At 39.8% G+C, this 26,876-nt stretch overlaps 1 protein-coding gene across 2 annotated transcripts in view; it reads left to right on the top strand.

Moving 5' to 3' along the window:
- Positions 1-26,876, top strand: part of thsd7ba (thrombospondin, type I, domain containing 7Ba) — a 209,722-nt gene that overhangs the window by 154,533 nt on the left and 28,313 nt on the right. For both annotated transcript variants that reach the window (XM_089133301.1, XM_039655480.2), the window contains exons 15-18: positions 5,537-5,803; positions 6,044-6,222; positions 25,337-25,470; positions 25,597-25,750. In XM_089133301.1, coding sequence (XP_088989427.1) covers positions 5,537-5,803; positions 6,044-6,222; positions 25,337-25,470; positions 25,597-25,750 — 734 coding nt within the window. The remainder of the gene's footprint in view (positions 1-5,536; positions 5,804-6,043; positions 6,223-25,336; positions 25,471-25,596; positions 25,751-26,876) is intronic.

The raw sequence follows: 26,876 nt of genomic DNA, 5'->3' as shown, positions 1-26,876 counted from the left end.
CCCTTCAGTCGGGTTTTCGTAAATGTCACAGTACTAAGATGGCTTTGGCTAGTCACCAATGATTTGTTGATGGCTTCTGACTCTGGTGCAACATCCATTCTCATCCTTCTTGATCAAAGCGCTGCTTTTGATACTGCTGATCACAGTCTATTACTTACACATATTGAACGAGTGTTTGGTGTGTTGGGGACAGTTTTTAAGTGTTTTAGATCCTATTTTACTGACAATTCCCAGTTCATTTCAGTTCATTTCCATAGGTCTGAGATTAGCTCTGTTTTCACTGGTGTTCCTCAGGGGTCAGTCTTGCGCCGGTTTTGTTTTATATTTATCTTTCACCACTTGGCTATCTCTTAATGGCCTCCATTATAATTTTTATGACGAATTTACACAGATTTATATACATTCAAAACCAGATGAGCGTGACTCTGACTCTGATTTTCTTTCCGACTGTATTACTGAAATGAAAACAGTAATATTTTCCTGTGTCTGAACAGTGGTATAACAAAGAGTGGTATAAAACTTTGTAGCAGAATAAAGTTTAAAATATTTTAGATTTAGTCCAAGAGTTTTCTGTATTCTGTTTTCTGTATCCTCCATTAAAAATGTACATACGGTATACTATCCTTGTCCAGAAAGGAAATACAGACATCATCAAACTAGTCCATGTGACATCAGTGGGTTAGTTAGAATGTTTTGAAGCATCGAAAATACATTTTGGTCCAAAAAAAAAAAAAACTATGACTTTATAAAACATTGTATTGTCTTCCGGTTCTGTCCGCAGGGACACTGGTGGTGTAACCAGAGAACACGTCAGCAGCGTCTTACGTCACCGCGGACTCGTGAACACGGAACTGGAAGAGAATACAATGTTTAATAAAGTCTTCGTTTTTGTTATTTTTGGACCAAAATGCATTTTTGATGCTTCAAAACATTCTAACTAACCCACTGATGTCACATGGACTACTTTGATGATGTCAGTATTTCCTTTCTCGTCAAGGACAGTACATACATTTTCAATGGAGGGACAGAAAACTCTCGGACTAAATCTAAAATATTAAGTATTCGTCAACGAATTTAACTGCTCAAAAGTCCACCTGATGACTCATAAATCCATTAACTTCTTATTAATGAACTGTTGTAAAAAAAAAAAAAAAGAATATCGTAAACGCTGCATGTGATATTTATGAATTATTTTGCAAATCTGAAATACTTGAATCTGTATTCTTATGTATATATATCTGCAACAGGTACCTTGGTTGACCTTCTATGCGACAGTGTCATTTGGCATTTGACTCAACCAGAGATTGACTGAATCCACTGAGTTATTGCATCATGATTGATGATGATCTTTCATCAGCATTATCTTTAAAGCTTTAGCTGTCAGCAAAACCACACTGACCGCATTGATGCAACAAAGCAGAATCCTTCAAACAACAAGACGCCAAAAGCCTCTGAATCCAGTACATCAAAGCATTATTTTTTCACAGGTCTTTAGCCTGACTATGCATAATTGTCCAGTGCGGCCCACAGGTTTGACAGGCTGAGTTTATCTTTCTTGACAGGTTTGAGAACACTGTTGAATGCAGGTCTGTAGTGTCAGTGACAGGCAGAATGTCTGAAAGGAGCATCCATCCTCGTGGACAGATCCTTTTATTTATATAACCTAATAATATTCATCATGTCTAATGGACATGACTAATTTGAAATGTTCCAGGAAGTGAAGTGCGCAAAGAGGAACTAATAGCCACTTAAACAGAAGCCTTTATGGTGTGAAATCTATCCATTTCTCTCCTCATTAGATAAATTAGATGTATATGGTCCACTGAACATGGGAGTACTTCGGGTCTATGTTTGTACAAATAAAAATAATGAATGCAGGGAGAGAGAAAGGGAGCTTCCTTTGGTTGGTGCAGTTCTCATATTGGCTGTGGCATCCCAATACATAAGGGAACCCACCTCCCTACCCCAACAACAACAACAAACATAAATAAATAAATGTTCTTCAATGAATTGTTAAACATATTGTGGGATTATTGATTCCTGGTGTTGTTTAACTTGTTTAGATGTTTAATTTTTAATTGACTTGTTTGTACTTTTCATCAGTGAAAGTTCGAAACACACTTTTTTCTGTCCTAAATAAGGGTCCTCATGAGCTAACAGTTCTTATGTTTTGTAATGGGCTATATGCACGCATAAGTTCCGCATTTGACGCAAGGATGCTCTTCAGTTTCCGGTTGTGGAGATTTAAAGTGGAGGAAAACCGAGAAAACGGGATTATGGCAGAGTCTTCAAAATTTACTGTCCTCCCGTCTTTAAAACAAAACTTTAATACGTTTAGATGTAATTTTATATATAGTTATGTTTATTTAATAAAATTAAAAAAAAGAAGCATAAACACAACGAGTGTGTTTTTGTGACTAACGTTTCTTTAGTATAGCCATAGAGTATAAAATCCAATATAAATCCTTGCAGTATTGCATTGGACTCTACTATCGGCGGAAGTAATCAAGCATACTTAGACCTTCACCAGATATACCGCCGCACACAGAGCCCATTGTCATATGTCTGTCCTGTCATATGTAGCACATGTGGTGTTTTGTGTCCCTGTCCCTGTCTTGACGCCTCCTTCCAAGTTATCTGATTATTGGTTAATTTGTCCCACCTGTTTTTTTTTTTCCTTCTCGTTACTCTCCTTATTTGTTCCCCTGTCTCCCTCATTTATGCACCTTCATGTTATTCAAAACCCATTAGAATTTCCTTCATGTTTGAAACCAAATGAAGATATTTTTTAATGAAGCCTGGCAGATTTATGTTTCCCCATTGAAAATTGTCATGCAAACACGTTTTGAGTATTCACAAGAACCAATATGTGTTCTTGTGAGTCAAGCAAGTACAGCTAAGCTTCCATTTGCTGTATTTGATAAACGGTCCCACTTTATATTAAGTGGCTTCCACTACGGTAACACCTTATTTTATGTTGTCCGTGATACAGTGTAAATACTTAGTAGTAGACATTGTAATAACATTTAACAAAAAGTAATTAACATGTAACTAAGTTATGGAACAGCCTGTATTTACAGAGAGTAATTACATTCATATAATAGACAACATACGTCACCGACTTGGTACAATGTAACAACTACTTAAATATGATACTAAGGTAAAAATCATGCAGTTACACATGGTCATAATACAACACAGATCAATAATATTGTTGAATATTAAACGTCCCCAACTTAGCAAGTAAAAAGCCAAGGCAACATTGTAACGTTGCAGTGGGAGTTTACATGAGTTTCCAGCATGTTGTGTGATGCTTTCTCAGGTGTGTTGAAAGTGTGCCCGGCGCGTACCATGAGTGCTCGCTCTTGTGTTCGAGCATGAACAAGAGCACACGCGCGCTTGTAAAAATTGGTTGCAATCTGAAACATCACCGATAGAGGCCACTAAAAATTACCAGCCCGTTCTCATCCTTTAACGTCATATATAACGCTATATGCAAAAATGGCTCTATACTACACACATGGCACCCTTTATCGTTAATATAACACGCGAACCCAAGACGTCATAAATCCTTTAGCGTGAATATGACACGCAGACCCTACCCCACACCTAAACTTAGCCCTCACAGCGCGTGTTATATTAACGATAACGGGTACCATGTGCGTAGTATAGTGCCGTTTTCGCATATAGCATTCTATATGACGTTAAAGGATGAGAATGCGTTGAAATTACATATAGCACCTTTAAGTGTACTTCATGTTTATCTACAAACCTTATCCATATGTACTTTAGATTGAATTAAGCCTAAATCCCTCGTTCACAATTTAAATGCATGCGGTAGCTTCCTATTTACATTGCAATTACATAATATTACACAGGGATAAGCTATGTAAAATAAAGTGTATCACGACTGTACTTAAGTGTACTTCATGTGTATCTAAATATCTTATACCCATGAAGTACACTTAAGTACAATCTTGATACACTATTTTAGAAGGTACAAATGACCACGTGTAACTGCAGGCTTTTTTCATACATATTTAAGTACTTGTTACATTGAGTAGTACAGAGTACTTTCTTATATAATTACATTGTACCAAGTCGGTAATGTGTATGTAACCGACTCGGCCTGTTACATGTCTAACAGTAGCTGCCTATTACATGAGTGTAATGACAATCTGTACGCACAGGTTGTTCAATAACTTAGTTACATGTTAATTACATTTTGTAACATATTATTACAATGTCTACTACTAAGTAATTCATTAAGTATTTACTCTGTATCATGGACACCATAAAATAAAGTGTAAACCCTCAATAGCAGCAATGTGTTTTACTATACAACATGAACGCAATAATATATTATACTTATTTTTAGATACAAGTACATAGTACTTAAAGCCACTAAATATAAATTGGGGCCTGATAATGTATGTGTCTTTATGTATGTGTCTTTATCAATGTTTATATGTGAATAAGTACATAAATTGAAAATGATAAGCTTCAAAGTTGTGTTTGAATGGAGGGACAGGAATCTCTCATAAATATCATTTAATAATATCATTTAATAAGTTTCATTATAAATATCTTAATTTTTTTGAACACAAACAAAAGTCTTGTGGGTTTGGAAGTGTGCTACTTTTGAATCTTTTAATACATTCTGATCAGGGTTGGTACCCTCCAAAGTCATAATAATAAAAATCATAAATCTACTTAATGTAGCACCTTTGAAAGTTATTTTCTCAAAGCACTTTACATAAAAGATTTACACAAAGACAAATAGAACAATAAGACACTGTAAATATAACAAAATACAGATAACCAAAAACAACAATAGAGAAACAAATCAAGTAAAAGCAATCCTAAAATAAAGACACACAATTTGAACACTGATAAAATGTAATTGAGAACCATATCCATGCCAAATGGAATTCTGAGCTTGACAATCCATTCATCAGTTACTCCAGAACTGATCCTCCATCACAGGGGTAACCAATCTTGGAGGGGCCAACATCCTGCAGACAGTGCAACGTCCCAGCTCCAACACACCTGCCTGGAAGTTTCTATTAACCCTGAAGACCTTGTTTCATTTCTTCAGGTGTCATTTAAGGTTGGAGCTGAACTCTGCTCAATAGTGGCTCTCCAAGAGCAGTATTGGACACCCCTGATCCATCATATAAAGTGTGCTGAAAGAATGGCATGTTTGCTTGAAGAAATTATTCTGTCTTGCTCTTGTCACTGAGCGATTCCATTGCAGTCTACTCAGAATAGTTCTCTAATCGTTCCCTGGGGATGTTTGCAGTGGCACTTCGCAGTCCACATTTGACAGCAGAATGAGTAATGGTCCAGATATCCAGGCAGACATCATTAATGTTTTAATAATTTTCATAGACAGATAAGTACATTACACACATGAGTTCCCAGAGTGCAGTCTCTGAATAGCACCAAAAATTCTGATGACTAGGCTGTTATTTATTGCTTCCTCTTTATTTTTTTCTTCTTTCTTTCTGGCTCTCCTATTTGTCACTCTTTTCAGGTCGGAGCCGGAAACAGGACCGGTGTCTGAAGGAAGACTTGTACCCTCTGGTAGAGTCCGAGCCCTGTCCGTGCGAGGAGTTTGTTTCTCAGCCGTATGGTAACTGGTCATCTTGTGTCCTGTCTGAGACCCCGGTGCAAGGATCCCTCCAGGGTTGGAGGGGTCGCCGAGAGGCACGTGACTGTGGTCAGGGGTTGCGTTATCGTGCCGTGGCCTGTCTGGACCATGAAGCCCACTTGGTTAGCCCAGAACTCTGCAGCGAATCAGGTTTGTCTACTTGTTTCTTTTCCTCTCTTTCTCTCTCTTAGTAAAGAGCTTAGTAATTTGTCTCTGCTGAAAAGGCGAGCATTCATTAGTCAAATAGGAAGCTGTGGGGTGCCCTGAACTGTCAGTGTAAATTAGACAAGGTCTCAGCATCGGCAACCAGATGTTTCCGCTAACATTGTTAGATGGATGGTGAATGGTAGGGGCTCGGCTGCTCTGATTGCTCAACATGCTCTTTCACAGGTCTGGTGGAAGAGGTCTGCCACATGCCCTGCCCTCTGGACTGTAAGCTGAGTGACTGGTCACCGTGGTCGGCCTGCAGTGCCTCCTGCGGCAGCGGGCTGAAAATCAGGTCCAAATGGCTTCGGGAGAAGCCGTTCAACGGTGGACGGCCATGCCCCAAACTAGACCTGAAGAATCAGGTGAGATGTGCAGTCCCGATAGAGAAACTACTGTAGTCTCTCTGGGCTTCCACCACCATATGGTTGATCGTCAGTGAGAAGTGAATAATGAGAACCATTAAGGGTCTATGATCGCAGGAATCATGATTCAGATAATCGCTCACGTAAACTGTTTCATTTAGGGCCTTTAACGCATCCATTTTTATTGAATGCCTGAAATATCCCCAATGGAATATATCTAAGCTGCCTAGAGATACATTTTGCATTTTCAGCACGGTTAACATTCAACTCATTACCATTTCACCGGTTAATGCATGCCTCTTCATTAAGTGCAGTTTACCAAACGTATTTCAGCCTCGAAGCTAAAGAATGAACAAACACTACCTCCTCGTCCTTTAAATAGTTCCTCTCTCGCAGCGCGACGGCACAACGGTGCTAACAAGTGTCCGTGTAAAATACTTTTCCTGATTGCTGTAGATTTGTTCTCTTAGCAGAAAAACATGCCCATTAGCGCAGGCTGTCTTTCCGTGTCTCTCCTCTCCTCTCTTTACCATCAGCTAGTTAGGACAGTTTGTACAAGTGTTCTGCTAAACGCTGTTGAGATATGCAACTCTGCCAGCTTCTCATTTCAGTCTTTGTCTTTCCAAAGCACGCATATGGGTCACATATTTTTCATTCTTGATCTCGATGAAGGAAATGCTTATTTGGTCATTAGTCATTTGCTTATGATTAAGGCAATTGTTTGAGTCTTCTGAATTAGATTTTACCACATCTGCAAAAAAAGAAAGAACAGCATGAGAACGTACATTTATCTATGAGTACTTTTGCGACAGCTTGTTCCCAGATGGTTCGTACTTTAAAGGGACATGATATTATAAATGTGCTGTGTGTGCTGGAATAGGCTGTAGAGGACACACTGGTTTCTAGAGGTCAATATGCAGATGAGGCAGTGTGCGTGAAAAATATTCAAATGCATTCTTTTGCGGCTGTGTGTACAGATGGTTAAGTGCCTACTAACAACTTTTATGGACCCACTGTTTAAGGGGACTCAAAATACCCCTCTGCTAAAAGCAGAGTTTGCCTTGGCTAATGCCCCCCTCCAATCTTTTGGAGAGATGAACTCTCAATGTTGATATTTTGCAAACGGCCACTCTGTGTACTTGGCAGACAGCCTCTGCAGCTGGCCGTATTTGAAGCGGGCCCCTCTGTGAAGGTGTGGGGATGAAAATTTCTTTATAAGCGTAGTAAGAAAGTCACCACCAAAGCCACAGTGTATTCATGTGAGTGTATTTGAGTTTGAGGGAAAATGTATCATACTGAGGCTGCCCTTTCATATCTCAGAAGACTTAATGGAGTTCTCAGAAGGGTTTGAAGGGAAATTTTGGTGTTCATATTATAATATCTGAATTTCGATTGCAGATTTTGGTATCTTGGTATATCTAAGCACATTTATTTATTGGATCTATTCAGATTCTGAAACGTTAGATGATACTACGTATTTTCTTTTTATGCATTTAACAAAAACTTTTTTATTGTTTTTTTTTTTTTTTCCAAATTGACACTGCATTCAAGATAACATTTGATCAGTTCATGTATTCCTTGGGAATAGAACCCATGACCTTGATGATGCAGCACAATTCTCTATTTATCTGAATGGTGATGTACCAAAAGGAAAATTGTTGACTAAAATTGTCAATTATAAATGAGCCCTTTGAAATAAACTGTTGAGAAATATTTCCATTTATTCAATTAGATTATTTTAGTTTGAAGTATCCTGTGACTATTTGTGGCACTTGAGTGCAACAAAATATTATCTTTATTATAAATGAATCACTAGTAATGTGGCAATAAACTATTTAATGCACAACTGCTAAGCCATTATTGTGGAATTTTGTCCACATTATGCTTCTCTAGGGTTTGTTTTTTTTTTGTTTTTTTTGTTTTTTGTGGTTGTGCTTGCGTATCTGGATTTATCCACAAGACTCAGAGAAGTGCACGTGTTCTCACAGCTGCATGCATTACCCTTTTTGCACTAATATCATCCATCACTCAGCATGTATGTTAAATCTAATTAACCTGGGATTGTTTCATGTGTCGATTTTTCATTTCATTTTTATAGTTGTAAATGATGTTGTTATTAGCTCTTATCGTTGCAATTTATTTTCAAATTCTCAGGCAGCTCATTGTCCATCTCTTAGATTTTTGGCTAGAAATTTTTGATGGCTAAAACGTTGAGCATCCCTAAATCTGCTCCCTCTATAGGACATGAATTGAAAAACTTTTTGATGTCATGGGCCACTGTCATGATCACATTTTTTGCATGATATTATAAAGACAATTTTTTTTTATTAACATATATAGATATATTAACATATATTATCATTTTATTAATTATTGTGGCGAGCAGGACTAGGCCGAGTGACGTGAAAACAGTGCGAGTCCTGTGGCATGAGTGGTAATGAGCGGTCATGCATCTCTCACGGAGGAGCGAAAGCATAAAGGGGGAGTGACAACAGTGCAGATCGAGAGAGGAACAGGCCTGAACATATGTTTTTTTTTTTTTTTTTGTGTGTGCCAGCAGTCGTTAGAGAGGGGTGAATTTTTGTATTTGTTTATTTTATTATTAAACTTCCCGCCGCCTCCTTCCCATAACAACTGAACCCTGTTACATTGGTGCCGAAACCCAGGAAGAAGGATTCCGCATTCCGTGCTGTCAGAGAGTCCTCGCCGCTGTGGGACATCCGCGGTGCCATCGAGCATGGTGGGCAGAGTCCGTGACATGGACACTCGAGGCGGTGCACTGGAGTGAGTTGCCGGGGGGTCGGTTGAGCTCACTGCTAGCCGCCTGGAGGGACGGCAGACATCCGCAAGGGAGTCGACACCATTCGCCGTGGGCTGGAACCTGCTGCCATCCGCCATGAATGGGAGGAGCAGGGAACAGGGGATTCCTGCCGTCTGCCCGAACCCAGAGGAGCCGTCGCCGCCCACCAGGCGGCCCGAGAAATGTTGAGCTGTCCACCGAGGGCTATCCAGTGCTACCGCCAGGCAACGTGGAGAAGATCGCCCAGCTGGTGGAGAACAAGATGGCAGCGCGTTGTGGGAACCGGACCAAGATTTTTTTTTTCTCTCCCCTCTCTCGGATCTGTCGCTCCTCTTGCTTCCATCTCCGTTTCTCTCGCCTCGTCTCTCCGTACCCCGCAAGGATCGCAGCCGCCACCGTAGGGGAGTAGAGCGAAGTCTTGTGAGAACGCCCCGGTGAGTACCCCCTGGCCCCCCATCCTGCGAGGGACTTTATTTGTTTTATTTTATATGTTTTTTTTTCCTGAGGTTTGTCCTTTCCTAATGGCGAGAGTAATACAAAGTGTGTAAAAAAAAGCAGAGTGAATGTCTTTGTGTTGAAATTACTGGTCCTGGAATAATCGAAAACCTTATTAGTGGAGTTTATGGATCGGAGCAGCTCTCTCAAATCATGCAAAGTGCAATTCAAGACTGGCTAACATTTTCCTAAAAAATCTGGTGTGTGTGCTATCAACTCTTTACTTGACATTTCACTATTGTGACATCAATTGCATTATTTTGCTGCAGATCAGACCACGACTGGGCTTTGATGTTACGTTCTCTTTAAAGTTACCTGTTTGGAGCAGGACTAGGTAAGGAAATTTTGTTAACACGCCACGTTCCTTGTGAGCTTTAGCTTGTTATGTGTCTTTGATAATCTGTCTCTGGCTGTCTGGCCTCTACCTTTAACAAGCAATCCTCACTTTCCCCAGTGTGGCTTTCTACCCGTGAGTCAAAGAGCAGGGCAGCGCTCTGCATTCATTCATTATTTAGACTTTCAGGTATTACAGGCTCTGAGAGGCCTGTCACAATCACTAGATTGTTCCAGCTCCCTCTCGGACTAGAAAACAAGACCAGAACTGTCTTTCCACCACTTATCTATTGATTGGCTGTCTAAGACACTCGCCCTATATGGAGATAACACCAGTATAAGACTGTAGTGCTCGCTGTCTGTCTCTCACAGATGCCATAACAGCTTCCATTGGCCAAGGACTGTCCTAGAGGCCCATGCAAAACAACCAATCACAGTTTGTTCTGTTCAGCATGATGTTTAGGGGCATGAACATATAAAGTAGATGTCCTTTCAGTAACAGACTGGCGTGTAAAAATCATAGATGTATTTTAAAGAAGGTATGCCATGAACTTCATATACTTCACGTGCAGCATTTAATTGATACTGATAAGTGCTCGTTGTCACAGTTTCCTGTCATTTGTTTCCTGGTGGACCGTTAAAGAATGTGACACACACACACACACGCACGTCTCCGTGAAATCCTGAAGAATTCAATAAATCAGAAGACGACTTTGGAACTCCAATTTTTTTGTGCCTTATGCATCAGATGTTTAGCTAATGGACCATGGGTCTGAGAATGAGACTAGTGAGAACCCAATGCCTTAGTTGTACCTGTTTCCTTTAACCTTGCTGGGAGGAGACCTTATTTCAGTGATGGAACAGCTTACACAACGTCAAACAAGGACATGTAGCGTTCTGTCTCATTATGCCGATAAATGTTGACGATTCTGAGCATCTTTGCCCTGTGATTGTCTGCAGTCAGCCGCGCCAATGGTAGACGGCATGATGCGTGACCTTCTCCAGATGTTTCCTCTTACACCATTCCCCACAGTGAGCCATTCGACAGAGATAAGATTGATATTCTTATCTCGCCTACTCTTGCTTTACAGATGATCAGCCGCATTGGGAATGGGAGGAGGTTGTGTGGAGGGATGTCATCCATTTGCTGTGTCTTACTGCTGATCTTAAGATTTAACTATGTGGCCACATGCTTCTGATTCATGCTTCTGATTCTGCATGACCACCTTAAATAATTGTGTTATAAGAATGTCAACTTATATACTTACTCTCATGTCATGGAGCACAATAATAATAATAAGAATATATTCGAAATTATTCAATCCCCATTGCAAATCAAGTTAATTGCCAAAATTTACAGACTCTCAGCTGTTTACAATGAACAAATGAAACAAAAGTAATTGAAATAGCTCAACATAACCAATGTTTCAAGTGGTTTCTCCAAATTTAGACTTCTGCAGTCTCAAAATTATTCATCCGCTTCATGGCAAACATCTTTAGTACTTAGTAGAACTCCATTTTGCTGTTATGACCTGCAAACGAGATGCATTACCAGACATACCAACTTCTGGCAGCGTTTGTGGGGAATCTTAGTCCATTGCCTCCAGTTCAGTAATATTCTTGGGTTTGGATGCCGCAACTGCCGCCCTCAAATCCCACCAGAGATTTTCTATGGCTCAGGTGGCTGTGGTGGCCAATCTTCCAGGACTTCCTCTGCAACCAAGCCTTGATTGAATTGGAGGTATGCTTGGGATAATTGTCCTGTTGGACGGTCCATCGGTGGCCAGGCTTCAGCATCCTCACTGACGGCATGACATTTTCTCCTTGGATTTCCTGATACTTCAATGAATCGATCTTCCCTTCCACACGCTGCAGGTTTCCAGTGCCAGAGGATTCAAATTTCAAAACACCCCCAGGGCATCACCGAGCCCACCATGCTTCACTGTAGACAGAGTGTTCTTTTCAGCATATGCTTCATTCTTCTTTCTCCAGACATACTGCAGATCCATTGGGTCTAAAAGTTGTGTTTCATTGCTCCACAGAACAGAATGCAGTTTGCAAGCAGTTTGACACACTCTTCTACAGTTCATTGTTGGACATACCTAGAAAGATAAAATGCCACATTGTGTGGCTGTTGGTTGTGATGCCCATTCGATTTGACCGATTTGACTTCCACTGTTTTCCTAGTTCTGATGCAAAGAGAAGAAAACAATGGGAAGATGCTTGTGGGCGAGTGAAACTCCACAATTACTCGAGTCTCTGTTCTCGAAACACTTTGTTTGGACCTTGAATGGAGGGGGAGCTACTGATTGATACACGCACACCTTAAATGCTTCAATATTATTGATGCAGAGCTCACCTGCTTTTGTATCAGGGAATAAATTGTGATGGTCCCTAAGGAATTCTGGTCTTGAAAATTATTTTTTCTTCATTTCACTGGAAAGTTCTACTTTGAATGTGGGAAGTGTGCACTTTTGACACTTTTCTTTGTAAGAAAAATATCCATATTTAAAACTTTATCGACTAAAATAACTAGCTTCCAGCAGACGGCCATGGATAGATGCAAAGTGCGATAGAGTAACCCTTGACATGACGCACAACATAATGATGAATGCAGAAGCGCAGAGGATAGATCAAATCAAAACACCAGGCACGAATTAGAAGTCTAAAACGACAATTTTTAAAGAGAAATGTCAGAGGAGCTTGAGTTTGTTGCCCAAACCTGTTTGTTTGAACCGTGAGAGGCGTTAAAGCGTACGCTACTACATCCTTTGTTATACATCATCCAGTGTTACTCTTTTGCCATTCATTTACGAGTCTTTGTCCCAAGCGTGGTTATACCTTCATTAATTCTCAGACTGATATAAAACATCCACACTGCATACTAGAAGAAGGTGATGTACATCAAAGTGTGAGTCATTAAATGAGGAATAATGAGGTTGGAGGCATGATACAGGTGATGTTACATTGACCGTTAGTTGGTTGTATGGTACAGTACATACCATAATATATACGTAATAGTACACAAGACAGTAAACCATTTACACTGTTTCTTTCAGTTTTATGCATGTTCATTTATAGATCAGTTAGTCTATGATTAATGCAGCAAAGTCTTCCCATTGTCTCTCTGTTGCACTTGTGGTAAAATCTCCTTATCAGCCCTGTAACAAGACAGTGTTTCAGCCCTGGTGTTCATTTCATTTGGGATGTTAGTTGTGGAGTTTCATAAACCTTTGTATATAATGAATAATTAGTGTGTGTCTGATGGGTCCAGCCCTACATATCTCAAAGAATTAGGCGTAAGTCTTTCATAAATGTCAGGTTTATGTCAACCAATGATTCTGTTTCTATCAAAATACAAGTATTATAGTGGTTTAATATTCACTTGGTTGTCTCTTGAATTTGATATAGAATATCCGACATGACGTGGCCTTGGAAGCCTGTTTGAACCCCTTAAAGGGAATCTTTAAATTCAAATGCTTGGTTATGTCAGGCAGCTGTTTGGCAGCGGTCTTTGGTTTTAGACAGCCAATTTTTTCTTTTCTTTTTTTTTCCTTTTCTTTTTTTTTTCTTTTTTTATGCGTGAATAAGATTCGTGAGCATTTCTGTAACATATGTACTTCATTACAATGCATTGGCAGTATGAACCTCATTTAACTCGCTTGTACTCATTTGTTTGAAATAGTCTATGTTTCTGAATTGCTTGTGACTTGTAATTTTCTGTCTGATTGTTCTGGCTATCACCATCTCTCTGACTATTTATGTGTAGGATCCTCATTACTAAGTATGGCAAATGGTGATATTTCTACCGGATTCAACAGATGCAGCCGTCCTCAGGGCTGGTGCCATCTCCATTGCAGTTTGAGGTCTGTTTTACACACAGTGGAGGACTTGTGCTAGATTCGCTGTGTAAAGAATATTCTTCTTGCCCACCTCCAGAGCTGGGTACCATATGGTAGTCATCATGTGCGCTGAGGCAGACTGTTTTACTGATGAGATGAGGCTGTGTTCACCAGCCTTGCATAATTTAACAACCTCTGTAAATCTGTGCTTAGAAACCAATCTCCCTATTAAGCATTTTTGCCTCTCCCATAGCTCCTAAATTAAACACGTCTTTTAGCTCAAAAGTAGACTTTTAGAAACCATGTTGTCATGCTTTTGTATGCTGTGACTTCTCTATTTTACAAGATTATATGCATTGCAGCATATGGAAACCCTTACAAAGACATTGTACTTCTATGCACACTGATTTTGATCAAATGACAGCAAGTTATAACTATAATTAGATTTGTTGATAAGTTTAAAAGTTTGAAAGGGGTTGGTCTGAAATAGCTTCATTATTCATAAGTGTGCTTTGGGCGTAACGTGAAATAAACCAATCAGAGCATCATCCAACATACCCTTTAAAGGCGTGAGCTTTTGACATCTAAGAGGTCATCATATTATACAAATATCCTGTAAGTTTCAGAACTGAAAACATCCTTGTTTGTCCAATAAATGCTTTTATTGACACCAGCCTCAGCAAACGACTCGTTTTTCAAAGTGGGGAACTATGACGTCAAAGAGGATAAAACACCTCAACACGGCCGGTTTAGCCCCGCCCATCGATTCGCGCATTACACGGATAGCTAAATAACATACCTCGTGATGACAAACCGGATCGAGCTACTGAGCAATACAAAAATTGTGCAGTGCCTGGTTGTGGAAGAAGACAGTCACTGCATATGCTTCCTGGATTCCAGTAGGAATCCAGTTGGAAAGGAAACCCATTCTGAAATTCTGAATTTTGCCCAACCCTGATAGAAATAGTCTCATAAAAATGGTTGTGTGTAGCACTTCTATGACAAAACAGTTGTCTGTTGTAATATTACAGTGACTCTTCAGTCTGATGTCTGTTAAAGTGAGTCTTCTGGAGTCTGTTCACCCTTGGTGTGATTGTATAAATATGTCAGATTGGAGGTTCATGTAAAGAAAGCCTCTTGAGATTGACCGGTTAAAAGTGTGTGACATTTTCTTTTTGTTAACTGGAAATAAGAGTAGAAAGAATCAGACAAAAGCTGCTTTCCACCACACTGCTGCCTCCATAATTGGTGCAGAGTTCAACCACTTAGAGATGATGATATGTGTCACAGATTTCGAGTGCATTTCGGGCAAAATGTGTTGCTGCTTGCCGGTTATGGCCATAACTGCAGTGCTCTGCCCCCATGCTGAAACAATCAGAGCTTCCTTTATCGAATACAACAAAATCAATATGTTTTTCATTTAGGCTTTGCATGTATAGCTGGCATTTCCAACTGTGGGAAAATGTACTGTATTTGTGCTGAGTGGAATGACTAGGTGAAATAGATGTTAGGCTTCGACACTCCCTGCCAGATTGTTGACTTGGAGGTTTGTTTAGCAGAGAGGTCTTTGGAGATTGATGTTTTGATATGGGCAGAAGCTGCTTCACTTCATTAATGAGTGGCCCACAGCATTTCTCAACATCTCTCTCACACATTCTCTCAAATGCGTTTGATGCCAAAGGAGCTGTTATTTATCCTGTGAGCTTGAATTGCTCTTAGACTCATTTGTAATCAGCACACATTTCAACAAGAGGAGGCGTAAAAGGGTGAAAGATTCCTTGCTCGGAGTGACAATGCAAGCATTAGATTAGCATCATCGAATCTTTATTTTTTTCCACATAACCAAGGTAGGTGGAATTTGTTTCTGTGGTTTTCGCACAATCTCACCAAGGAGGTTTATAACACCTTTTAAAAGCTATCCATCAAGTTTGCATTCCCATCATCTGTAGCATTGGCTGACTCTGGAGCCACAGGTGAAGGACGACACGTCGAGAACGCGCATTGTAATCAGAACGTACTCTAACAACTTCAGTAGCCTTCTGAAGCAATTCGATCACTTTGCATGATGTGCACAGCGAAACTTAAATGGATATTTACTCTTAAATCAAATCAAATAATATATCAACATATGTATGCAGAGCCCAATATCAAATATGTTGGCACACCAATAACTCAAACCTCTCAAGTTCATGACGTTAAAGGCACTCTATGCAAGATCTGTACCTTAATATAACAGCTTCAAAGTCGTTTTGGTGGTTAACAAAGTCATAGTAGGGCGAATCATCCTGGTAGGAAAGCTTGGGGGGGACGCCGCCGGAAAAACCAGCCATGCAAGTTTGAGAGTGGCGCCCCTGACACAGCGCGTGAGAATCACGAAATGGTTTACGGCAACGACGTCACACGCATCAACAACATCATACTGTATGAAGCTACTTTCGAAACAGGGAAAGAGAATCGGACCGTGCTAGAAACCGGACAAGAGTCCACTCGGTCGGGCTTTCACTCGTTGGCGCGAGCTTAAAAGCTGCACTGGATTGTAACTGCGATGCTGACCTGGCGATCTTGTTGATGGACTTGTAAGTAAATCTCTTATTTATAAACTTGTTTGTATTTGTATACTAGTTGTTTCTATATTGTATGTTGCTGCACTGGCTTGTGGTATGTAATTTTTACGGTGCTGTTCATTCATCCGTTGTTGATAATAAGACCAGTTCAATAATTCTCACATGTCTATAGCTTTCGATTACCAGAGCTTTAAGCAGACTTCCTAAAAACAGTCGTTTCTCTTTCTTGTTGTTTTTCCGTTATGTTTTATTGCCGAGCTTGCCACAAGAGCTAGTTTGCCAGCTGAACTCAGGTGTTGTGATGTGTATTTATCACGTATCTTTAGTCCTGTGTCTGGTTCGGATTTCTTATGACGTGTGTAAGTTACTGTTATATCAAGTTTATCTGACTAACAGTACACTTCCCGACTGTAACTTCAAATTGTGTTGATTATGAATCAATCAAATCTTGACGCTGTTGATGTTGATTCTTGCGATTACCATGAGGACATAGTCAATATCTCACATAATTATTAGGACATATATAAGCCTAGAGGTTGTAAATAATTGAACACAATTTGCTATTATGATAAATTGTAATCATGTCTAAATCATAACGTCCAATGTTATGAAATAATGCGACGTACATTTAACTTGATTGATGTCATCTGACATTTTGTAATTTTAACATTACAATCAAAAAACATGAATGAAATTATACAGTAGCCTATACACTATAGGCTATTTACTTCTGATTTTGCAGAAATCATGTAAAAACGCTATAAGCCAGCAAACGCGATAGGCAACTTTATTATTAAAAAGCAGTCTAGCACTTGACAGTAGTTCAGTAGATATGCAGTAACAGGGGAATAACGGTTATTTACGACAGTGCAAGTACACCACAGCGGCTCTAGAGGTCACTGTTTTACAAAAAAAACAGAGAGTGCATAGTGTGCCTTTAAGTCAGGTGGCCTGGGTGGAACTGTGGTTCCCTTTCGTAACGACGAATGGGGTTTTTGCTTAGACAAATTTCAAATTTGGGTATTACAAAAGGACCCAATGGCAAAGAAATGCCATGGATCTGTTGAATTTGCGTGGCGCAGCTCCGCAACACCTCATGAGTATAAACGGAGTATGCCGGCAATATGCAGATATGTTTTCGCTTCGGAGCTAAGTTTATTCTTCACTCCACAAGCTATCTCTGAACTGTCAGCTTTTACAAACGAGCAAGATTCACCGGTGTTGGTGTGACGGCGATCTCTCAGCGAATGCACACTTCCTGCTTATCTGTGCAGTGGTTTGCCAGTGAGTGTGTTTCTCCCTGGGAGCTTCAACACAGAGTTTCCTCTCATAAAAGAGCTTGTACGCGGCACGTCTTTTTTAAAGATGCCTTGCCCTTGCACTTCTGGTTGCAGTAGACTTGTGTCTGACTCTGGTGGATGACTCATATTCTCTCTGTGGCAACATGACCATCGCGTCACTACGGTCGAGACTCAATGATCTCACTAGAGTGAGAGTCCCCCATCCACACACTGATCTACTTCCTTTAGACCTAGAGCTAGTACTTCGCCTGGTGGCCTGGGGGATCTGAGGGTGACGGTGTGGAACAAGGCGCCGACTACTTGTCCTTGCACCGCACCTCCCCCTCCAGTGACAGTGCCTGTTAGTGTTCAGGGGATTCCCTCAGGTCCATCTTCGGATGTCCTGCAATTTCCTTTGCCGCTTTTCTTTGCATCACAAGGTGGGCAGGATTCATCGAGTGTGCAGTCGTTGACCGAGCCTGATCCCGAGATGACTGCCATACTTTCCCGGGCGGCCGCGAGCATCGTGTTAGATTGGACCCCTCCACCCTGTCCCGAGCACTCGTGGCTGGAAGATTGGTTTTTGGGTGCGGCCCAATACCAATACCTTTCTTCCCGGACGTGCATGATGAGATCTCGAAGTCCTGGAAGACCCCCATGTCCTCCCATGACCGCTCACTGATTTCATCCACCTTTCCTCCCCTCGATGGAACAGCTGCCAGGCGGCACTCCTGAGACAGGATGCTCAGGGATGACTGTTACTTTGCAGAAGATGGTAGCAGGACCCTCCTTCCCCCGGTGGAGGGCCGGGGGAGAATCTTTTGTTCTCCACTCCATACCCTATTTGGGTTAAAGAAAGAAGTAACACCCTCATCCATGAGCACAGAGTTCTCGGACAACATGGTGTGCCGACCCCTGGCCGCAGAAAACGCATTTTCGAATATATGCGGCCTCAGGATCGGTTTGCAGCGATCGACCTGAAGGACGCCTACTTCCATGTCGCCATTCTCCCTCGACGCAGACTGTTCCTATGGGTTTGTTTTCAAGGGGCAGGCATACCAGTACGCTGTTCTCCCTTTCGGGCTGGCATTAATTGCACATTTCTCTAAGATATGAGAAATGCTCCCCAGTGTACCTTGGTATTCCTGTGCTAAATAGGAATCCTTCGTCCGTGCTAGTCTCACGACAGGGACCTCAGATTTACGCAAGGCACTGGAAGACAGCTGTGAATGTGGCGTGATTAGACTGGTAACCCCATTCGTCGCCATCCGACGTAACTGGGAGTGAAAACGAAAGGGAACATCTCGGTTCCGTATGTAACCCACGTTCCCTGAGTAGTGAATGGAGACGTTACGTCTACCTGCCACTTTCTCTGTACCACGGGGATCGCCTGAGCTCAGTCTTGGCTCCTCAGCGAAGAAACATATTTGCATACTGCCGGTGTCCTCCTTTTATACACACGAGTTGGGGCGGAGTTGCGCCATTCAAATTCTGCAGACCCATGGTGTTTCTTTGCCATTGGCTCATTTTGTAATACTCCAAGTTGATAGGCTTTCTAAGCGAAGCCCCATTCGTCATCATCTGACGTAAAATCTCAATTCCCTACTCAGGGAACGAGGGTTACATATGTAACTAAGACGTGTCATGGAGTGAATTAAAAAAATAGAGAAAATATTGTTTGAGAAAGTATTTATGTATTTAGTTATACATGAATACAGACACCAAAAACCAGTCAACAGTTGACGTGATTGTAGCTGGAAACATTGAAACGCCAGGCTTAGAGGATGAGCAGATTTTTGAAGATGTGCTTTAGTAAAAATGTGTAAAACTCATGTGATCGGTGTTCACACTCTTGTTCTTCTGCATCCCACAGTCATTCTGATTATGCATATTGTTTGGTCCCCGGTGGTGTGGTGCTCAATTTGCTTTTGGAGTCTTTCCAGCTTTGTGAAAGTCCTCCTGCAGTCCAGATGGCCTGCAGTGTTTAGCTGTGTTACAAAGGTTAGCCATCACTTTATCAACTAATTAGAAGAATGAAACGAGAACTGTGTGAAGATATAAATAATAAATGCTTACTTGTCATCTGATAGCCACGGAATCCCCTTGTTGGAAAAAAAGGTCAGAAATCTTACTCTGAGTGTTAATCCAATGAAATTAGAATGAATAGCTGCTGCTTAGTGTTGGAATACAGAGTGAATTAAAGGCTAATATAAAAGTATGAAAGGTATTAATCATGATTTAAAATGTGTGTGTAGTCTAAATTATTATTAATAGTGCATGTTTATGAACATTTCCAAGTTTTAGAGAATTTATTAGGATGGTGGTTGTGAATAATCCACCATACTAAAATGATTCCTGTCAAGACAATATTTATGTTTTGTATGTGATCCTTCCATAGAGTTTAAAGGTATAGTTTATCATTTACTCACCCTCATTTACAAAAAGATTACATGTCTATGGATCATGTGTAGATTTATTTAAGTATGCGCCTGTTAGAGGGCAATGGCATTTCCTCATTCTATGTAAACATCTCAAGGAGGTTTTTTTTTCTTTTCCTTGCCATGGCTTGTCACTGGCTGCTTGCTATGGGGTTTTAAAGCTATAATTTTCTGTAAGTTTTTGAATATATATATATATATATATATATATATATATATTTTTTTTTCATAGAAAACCTTTGTAACATTATAAATGTCTTAACTGACACTTTTTAAATTTGACATCTGTGGGATTTTTTTAAAATAATGTTTACACTGCTTTTCATATATGATAAAAAATACAGTGATGATTAGACTGTAAAGCTCCAACAAACACCATTAAACTCAGGCTATATTTTTTAACTCTTCAGAGGCTGTAGCTTTGTGCAAGGAACAGAAGGAAATTAATTTTCTTGACTAAAAATCTAGCCATCTACTATCACTCTCAAATCTCTCACATTTCTACAAGTAACAGAAGTCATACTACATCAGGGTGAGTATATGTTAAATTTAGCTTGTCCCATCCCATTGAATTTTTCTCTGATGTTTTATTGGCAGCTGTGAGTTAAATTTGTGTCTTAAAATATTGTTTTAAAGTTGAGTAGTAGTTCGGTTAGTCTAGTATCACTAGTTCACTAGTTCGTTGTAACACTTTTTTTTTTTTTTTTGGCCCTTTAGCCCACAGATACATCATCCTTTTATTTTGCTTAGTATCAGCGTTTTAATATCAGAACATCATCTTAAGTGTATCTGAAGCCATCACTGAGGTAGCATTTATCTCCCTGTGTTTCAATGCACCCTGATTGTTTTGTCTGATTCTAGGGGCCAGGAGACAGTAATGGCCCAATCTGTTTGAAGTTTGAGTCAGGCTGTGACACTTAAAGAGATTTATAGAGCTGAGAGATGCCTGCTAGGCTTACAACTTCTGTCTCTGCTGCTAGTGTAAACGCTGCTCCCATGTTAGGGTGCTGCGTGTGTGTGTGTGTGTGTACGTGTGCAGCACTGTGGATGCCATGCTTTTATTGCCATGCAGTATATTGTCATTAGCCAATACATACTGTATGTATGAATGGTATGATACAGCCCGTTCTCATCCTTTAGCGTCACATAGAACGCTATATGACAAAACGGCGCTATGCTACGCACATGGCACCCTTTATCGTTAATATTCACGCGAACCCAAGGCGTCATAAATCCTTTAGCGTAATATGAGACTACCCTACCCTACCCCACACCTAAACCTAACCATCACAGTGCGTGTTATATTAACGATAACGGGTGCCATGTGCGTAGTATAGCGCCGTTTTGTCATATAACGCTCTATATGACGCTGAAGGACGTTTGACTTTGCATGATGACATATTATATTTTAATGTTCATTATTGAATATTAAAATCTGTATTTATTATATTAAAACCTTTGAAAATTTTGAACAAAAGATTATGCTTGGTATTTCAGCATCCTTGAAAAGCATCTTTTTTTTGTTTGTTTGTTTGTTTTTTTAACTTTTGCATTCCCAGAGAAATTTTGCGTTCCCTCGCAAGGATATTTGTGTTCCAACGGAAAAAAAATGTTGTGTACTCGAACCGACACTTCCTTTTTAATCTCCCGCTCGCAGCATTTCAAACTGCTCCGCATGTTAATAAAGGAGTGTTTCATAGCGTCTGAACGTGGGCAAATATCAAGATATGCTGTCAGTGAAAACTTTAGGAGTTCAGTAACGTTGGCAATATATTCACAGATTTGAACTCCCCGGATCAATATATTTGTGAGCTAAATGTTGTCAAAACACAAATTACACCTATTTACCATCATGGTAACGTAGAACAATGAGCTACAACCAAATGTTCTTCAAAACTAGCTTTATAATATAAATTGGTCTCAAAGCAGGAGGCTGAGAGACAAGTCTGAATAAGGGACCGTCTGCAAAGTGCAAAACCCAAAACCCTTTTGCACATTTTATATTATGAAAAATGTTCAATAACTTCACTGTGATAAACTGTACTGTCACCGAATTCAGTTCACACATCATTGCTCTCCTGTTGGTTATACTACAAAATTTAGTTTGATAAAAATGTATAATTTTCATGATTATTTATTTTGAAACAAAACCAATAAATTTAACACCGTGTTTAGAAAAAAATATTGAAGTAATTATAATGCAAAAGCCACTGTAAGGTCGTTACTAGTATGTTAGCTGTGTTTATCCAAAGGCCCGTCCTTCGGATGAGACGTTAAACCGAGGCCCTGACTCTCTGTGGTCAATAAAAATCCCAGGATGTCCTTCGAAAAAGAGTAGGGGTGTGACCCCGGCATCCTGGCAAAATTTGCCCCTGGCCTCTGTCCATCATGGCCTCCTAATCATCTCTACTAATTGGCTTCATCACTCTGTCTCTTCTCCACCAATAAACTGGTGTGTGGTGGGCGTTCTGGCGCAATATGGCTGCCGTCTCATCATCCAGGTGGATGCTGCACATTTGTGGTGGTTGAGGAGATTCCCCCCTTCCAAATGTGAAGCGTTTTGAGGTCCCCAGAAAAAGCGCCATATAAATGTAACAAATTATTATTATTATTAACATAATTTGTGTAACGAATAGGCCTACTTATTCTTTATGTGCTATTGCTTGCCAAACTAAGTATTGCATAACTAGCATGAGAGCAGTGATGTGTGAAATAATCTGGTGTTACAGTGAAGTCATTGAACATTTTTCATAATATAAAATGTGCAAAAGCACATTTTATCTAACTTAGTGTTGTATGGACATGGACATTACTGTCTTCATCTTCATTCTTCATATAAACATAATTACACACACACACACCGAAAGACAAATCCAGACAAGCTGCATTAAATTTCTTCTGTACTTCATAATCTGTTGAAGGTTAGTCAGCCAGACAGATATAAACTACTGCACAGGAGAAGTTAAATCTCAAAACTAATATATATATCATTTCTCTTCTTTCTCCTTTGCCTGTCATGCACTGCTAATATGGACATCTTCAAAGGCTCAGGTCAGTGCCTCATTCTGTGTTTCTCCCTGTGCATCTGTTAACCCCACTGCCCCCGCTAGCCTCCGTGACCCCAGCCGTCCTCCGAATAAGAGGAGCGCTAGTGTATTTTGATCATGGGCTGACTGAGATTTGAATTAGTATAAAGTACATTTTCATGTCGTCTCTAGCCCTTCGACTGACATTTGAGAAGGATCAGGAGACTTCATTATCCAGCCCAGAGTATCTACATCCTCCAAGAGGTTACAGGAACTGACCTGTGAGCAGCGTTGCTGGTTTATTTTTCTTAAAATATTACATCCGCTTGAAGCTAGGCAGTGAAAGTCGCCATGAATGAGGAAAGAATCCTATATTTGTGCTATTTAAAGAACAGATTCCAGCGTTTATTTGAGTGTTTTATCTGAGCACCGCCTTTGCTTTATATGACAAGTGTAAAGCACGCTGTAAAACTGATTGTCCCTGTTCATTGTATTTAGATAAAATCATTTGCTGCTGATGATGAGTGTTGCTCCTTTAATGGTTGTTTCATAATGTGGCAATTTCATTTCTTGATATTGTCATGTGTGTAAAACTTGATATGTTAATGAAATTAGTTAACACATTTTTCAATGATTCAGTAGGTTTTTTGCCAATTTCATTCATCATCTTTTCACTCACTTCTCACGTCTTGAGCATTGTCTTAACAATCATTTGATTATTGTAATTGGAAATTCAATGACACTCATTAAAAGAGAGGAGAGGAGACTAGAGGAGAGGCCTGATGGGGCTTTTAGCAGCTGCAGGGCCAGATGGGATATTTTGAGAGGGTGCGTTTAGGTGTGTGTATATCCCCTTTGGGAGGAAGCTATAATTCTACAGTCTCAGTTGTTCACTGTGTCTTTCATTTTTATTTATTTATTTACTTGATAGGGACAATGCACATTAATGAACTTCTGAATTGAGACAACAAAACAGACGTAAACATGCCGGATTATAGCCACAAGGCTATAAGTCATTTTGTTACAGAGTTTGTTGGTTTTAATGTCAAGTATTTTATAACTGCAGTGTTTGGCTTCTGGACTCATTTGGAAATAAAATCATGTCTACTGAAGTTAATAAGCAGGAAACATCAAAAAGCCTTCTGCAAGCCTCCTGTCGGTCATCAGCCATCATTACAAACTGAAGAAATGGAAGCATAATGAGAATAGACAAACATCTGACAAAAATGAAAACAATGCTGTGAGAGACTGAGGACAACATCATGTGGCATTCATTTGACGTATGCTAAGTGTAACATTTGCAAGGCTTGATTTAGTTGGAAATACATCGGCTGGATCATGAAAATTTGGGTATTTTGTGAGGCCAAACCTGAATCCAAGTTTATAGTGGATTGGGGAGGACTTTTCTCCTCCTTAAACAAACCTGAATTTTTGAGCATGAAGGTTAAAGGTCAAGCTGCTGTACAGTTCCTCCAGGAAATTGAACCAAATAGCGCACTATATGTGTGCCAAACAGTTTAAATAATGGTGTTGTAAAAAGATAGATTTGAGGCATGCAGGCCCATTTGTAATATGTAATATTCCTAAGTGATTCCTCCAAGCATTAATCACGTGTCTCGTGTTTTTTCAACCAGTTCACTTTAAAACCGCATTAGAGAATTTTCAGAGGCTTTTTGTTAAGAGCAGCAGACAAAATTAAGGTTTTATGGGCTAGAGCTTCATTGTTTGTATACATAATGCTGTATACAATGAGAATTAATCATCATAGTCTTGTCCTCATGATGCCTGATTTCACAAGTAGATTAAAGTACATTATTTTATTAGATATGCATGTTTAATATTTCAAATGAATGCATGATTATTGGTGGATTTTTAATACTAACACAAAAATTGTAATTTGTTTCAGTCAAAAGCTGATTCCGTCTTTTTTTTTTTTTTTTTTTTTTTTATAATTTAGGAATAGAGTCAATTGAAATCCTGGTGGGGCTTATTGGCAAACTTTTTTTTTTTCTTCCCCAGTTTAAGTGATGTTGGCTGAGTAAGAAGTGGATAAAGTTATTACAAGAAGACTGTTGAACAGACTGTACTTCCATCCCTCACAGCTTTGTTTTTTGTTTGCATCAGATTAAAGATAGCGTCTACTCTGACTAATGTCTACAGGGAATCTCATAAATATAAAACAGATTACAAGATTCCTTACATTTCTTTTTTAATGTATTCCAGCATTTCTGGTTCACTTTAACCACCTGTATGTGTGAGAACAATCATGAAAGCTTCAAAATTGAAATGAATTTAGCTGAAATTGTTTGATTATGGCTGTCTTTGTGTGTCTGTAGGTGTATGAGGCTGTACCCTGTCAAAGCGAGTGTGGTCAGTACGAGTGGGTAACAGACCCCTGGTCAGTCTGCACCATCAACACAGTAGACGAACTGCCAGCCTGTGGAGAGGGTGTCCAAAGCCGCAAGATCCGGTGAGCAAGGACACATTCTTACAGAGTACACCCCATCACAGATGCTTCTCGGAGGGGTCACGACCCATTCCGGTCTGCCACCCTTGTCCTCCACATCCTCATTCTGTTGTTCTTTCTGCGTGACAGGTGTGTGAGGCGTGTTAGTGGGGATTCGGTTAGCAGTGTGAACGAGACCCTGTGTGACCAAGAAGAAATCCCTCCCCAAGCTCAGACCTGTGTCCTTCCATGCCCTGATGACTGTGTGATGTCCCAGTGGAGTCAATGGAGCACCTGTTCAATAGTAAGACGTCCTTTTTGTCTTGTGCTGTATATCTTGAAGTCACAATTTTAACATTGTTAGCTGACCCTGATGCAAAGACTAGCATAAAGAGACCCTAAAATGTATTTGCCCACTCTTAAGCTAAGAGAGCGATAAGCAGATCATTATTTTCATGTTATGGCCGATAACTGATAAATAGTGTACACTATACTGTTCGAAAGTTTGGGGTTGATAAGTCTTATTAATCATGAGCTTAGAATTATAAGGTTCTACTGTATCTCCACTTTTTGGTCTTAATCTGATCCATTAGGTGTTTATTAATGCCTGTGTGGTGTTATTTTTTGTAAAAAAAAAATAAATAAAAAGATTAATAGATAAAGCTATAACAGAAGATTATACTGCATAACAGTTTTGCCAGCTGGGATGTAAAAACTTTGATGCTCAATATCTCATAACTACCCTAAACGGAGATAGAACCTTATAATTCTAAGCTCACGTAATGTTTAAAATTCTTAAAGAAATTCTTTTTTAAGAATTCTTTACAATAGAGATGCACAGTTGGCAGTAACAGTCGTGGACTCCGCGGATAAACTGCAGATCGGGCAGATGACGTGACGGAAATTTTTTTTTTAATTAAATTCGGGCGGGTGGCGGGCGGTTGAACCAATCAAATGAAAAATATATAGTTAAATATTGTTATCTGACTATATCTACATTGGGAAATGTATTTATTTATTTTAATCATTTTTCACTGACTGTTGTTTCTTTTGGCATTGATAATAGGCATTGTCTGATAGAGATATCAATAAAAGTTAATCTGTGTCGCAGAATTGGTGTTGTTTCCGATTTCCGATTCGATAATTACAAATTTGAACATGTCTACTGTTGTGCGGTGGACTTTCATCGAATTTCGGAATGGATAGAGTCGGCGTTTCTTTAATATTCAGGCTCTGTAGTTTATTATATGATCGTTAGGCCTGTTGATGGTATCAAATGAATTGCACTGTGCCTGAAAAAGACGCGCTCTCCGCACTCTTACCGTTCAATCAAAGTTAACGGGAGTCTTCATAACAGGCTCGTCCTATACGCCTTATTCACGGCAGCGCCATCTTTGATTTTTAATGAGAATGAAAGCGAGGCTGTAAGG

Source organism: Pimephales promelas, chromosome 7 (genome assembly GCF_988280905.1).
Source record: "Pimephales promelas chromosome 7, fPimPro1.hap1.1, whole genome shotgun sequence".
In the NCBI taxonomy this organism is placed as follows: Eukaryota; Metazoa; Chordata; class Actinopteri; order Cypriniformes; family Leuciscidae; genus Pimephales; species Pimephales promelas.
This window is presented reverse-complemented; position numbering and strand designations above follow the sequence as displayed.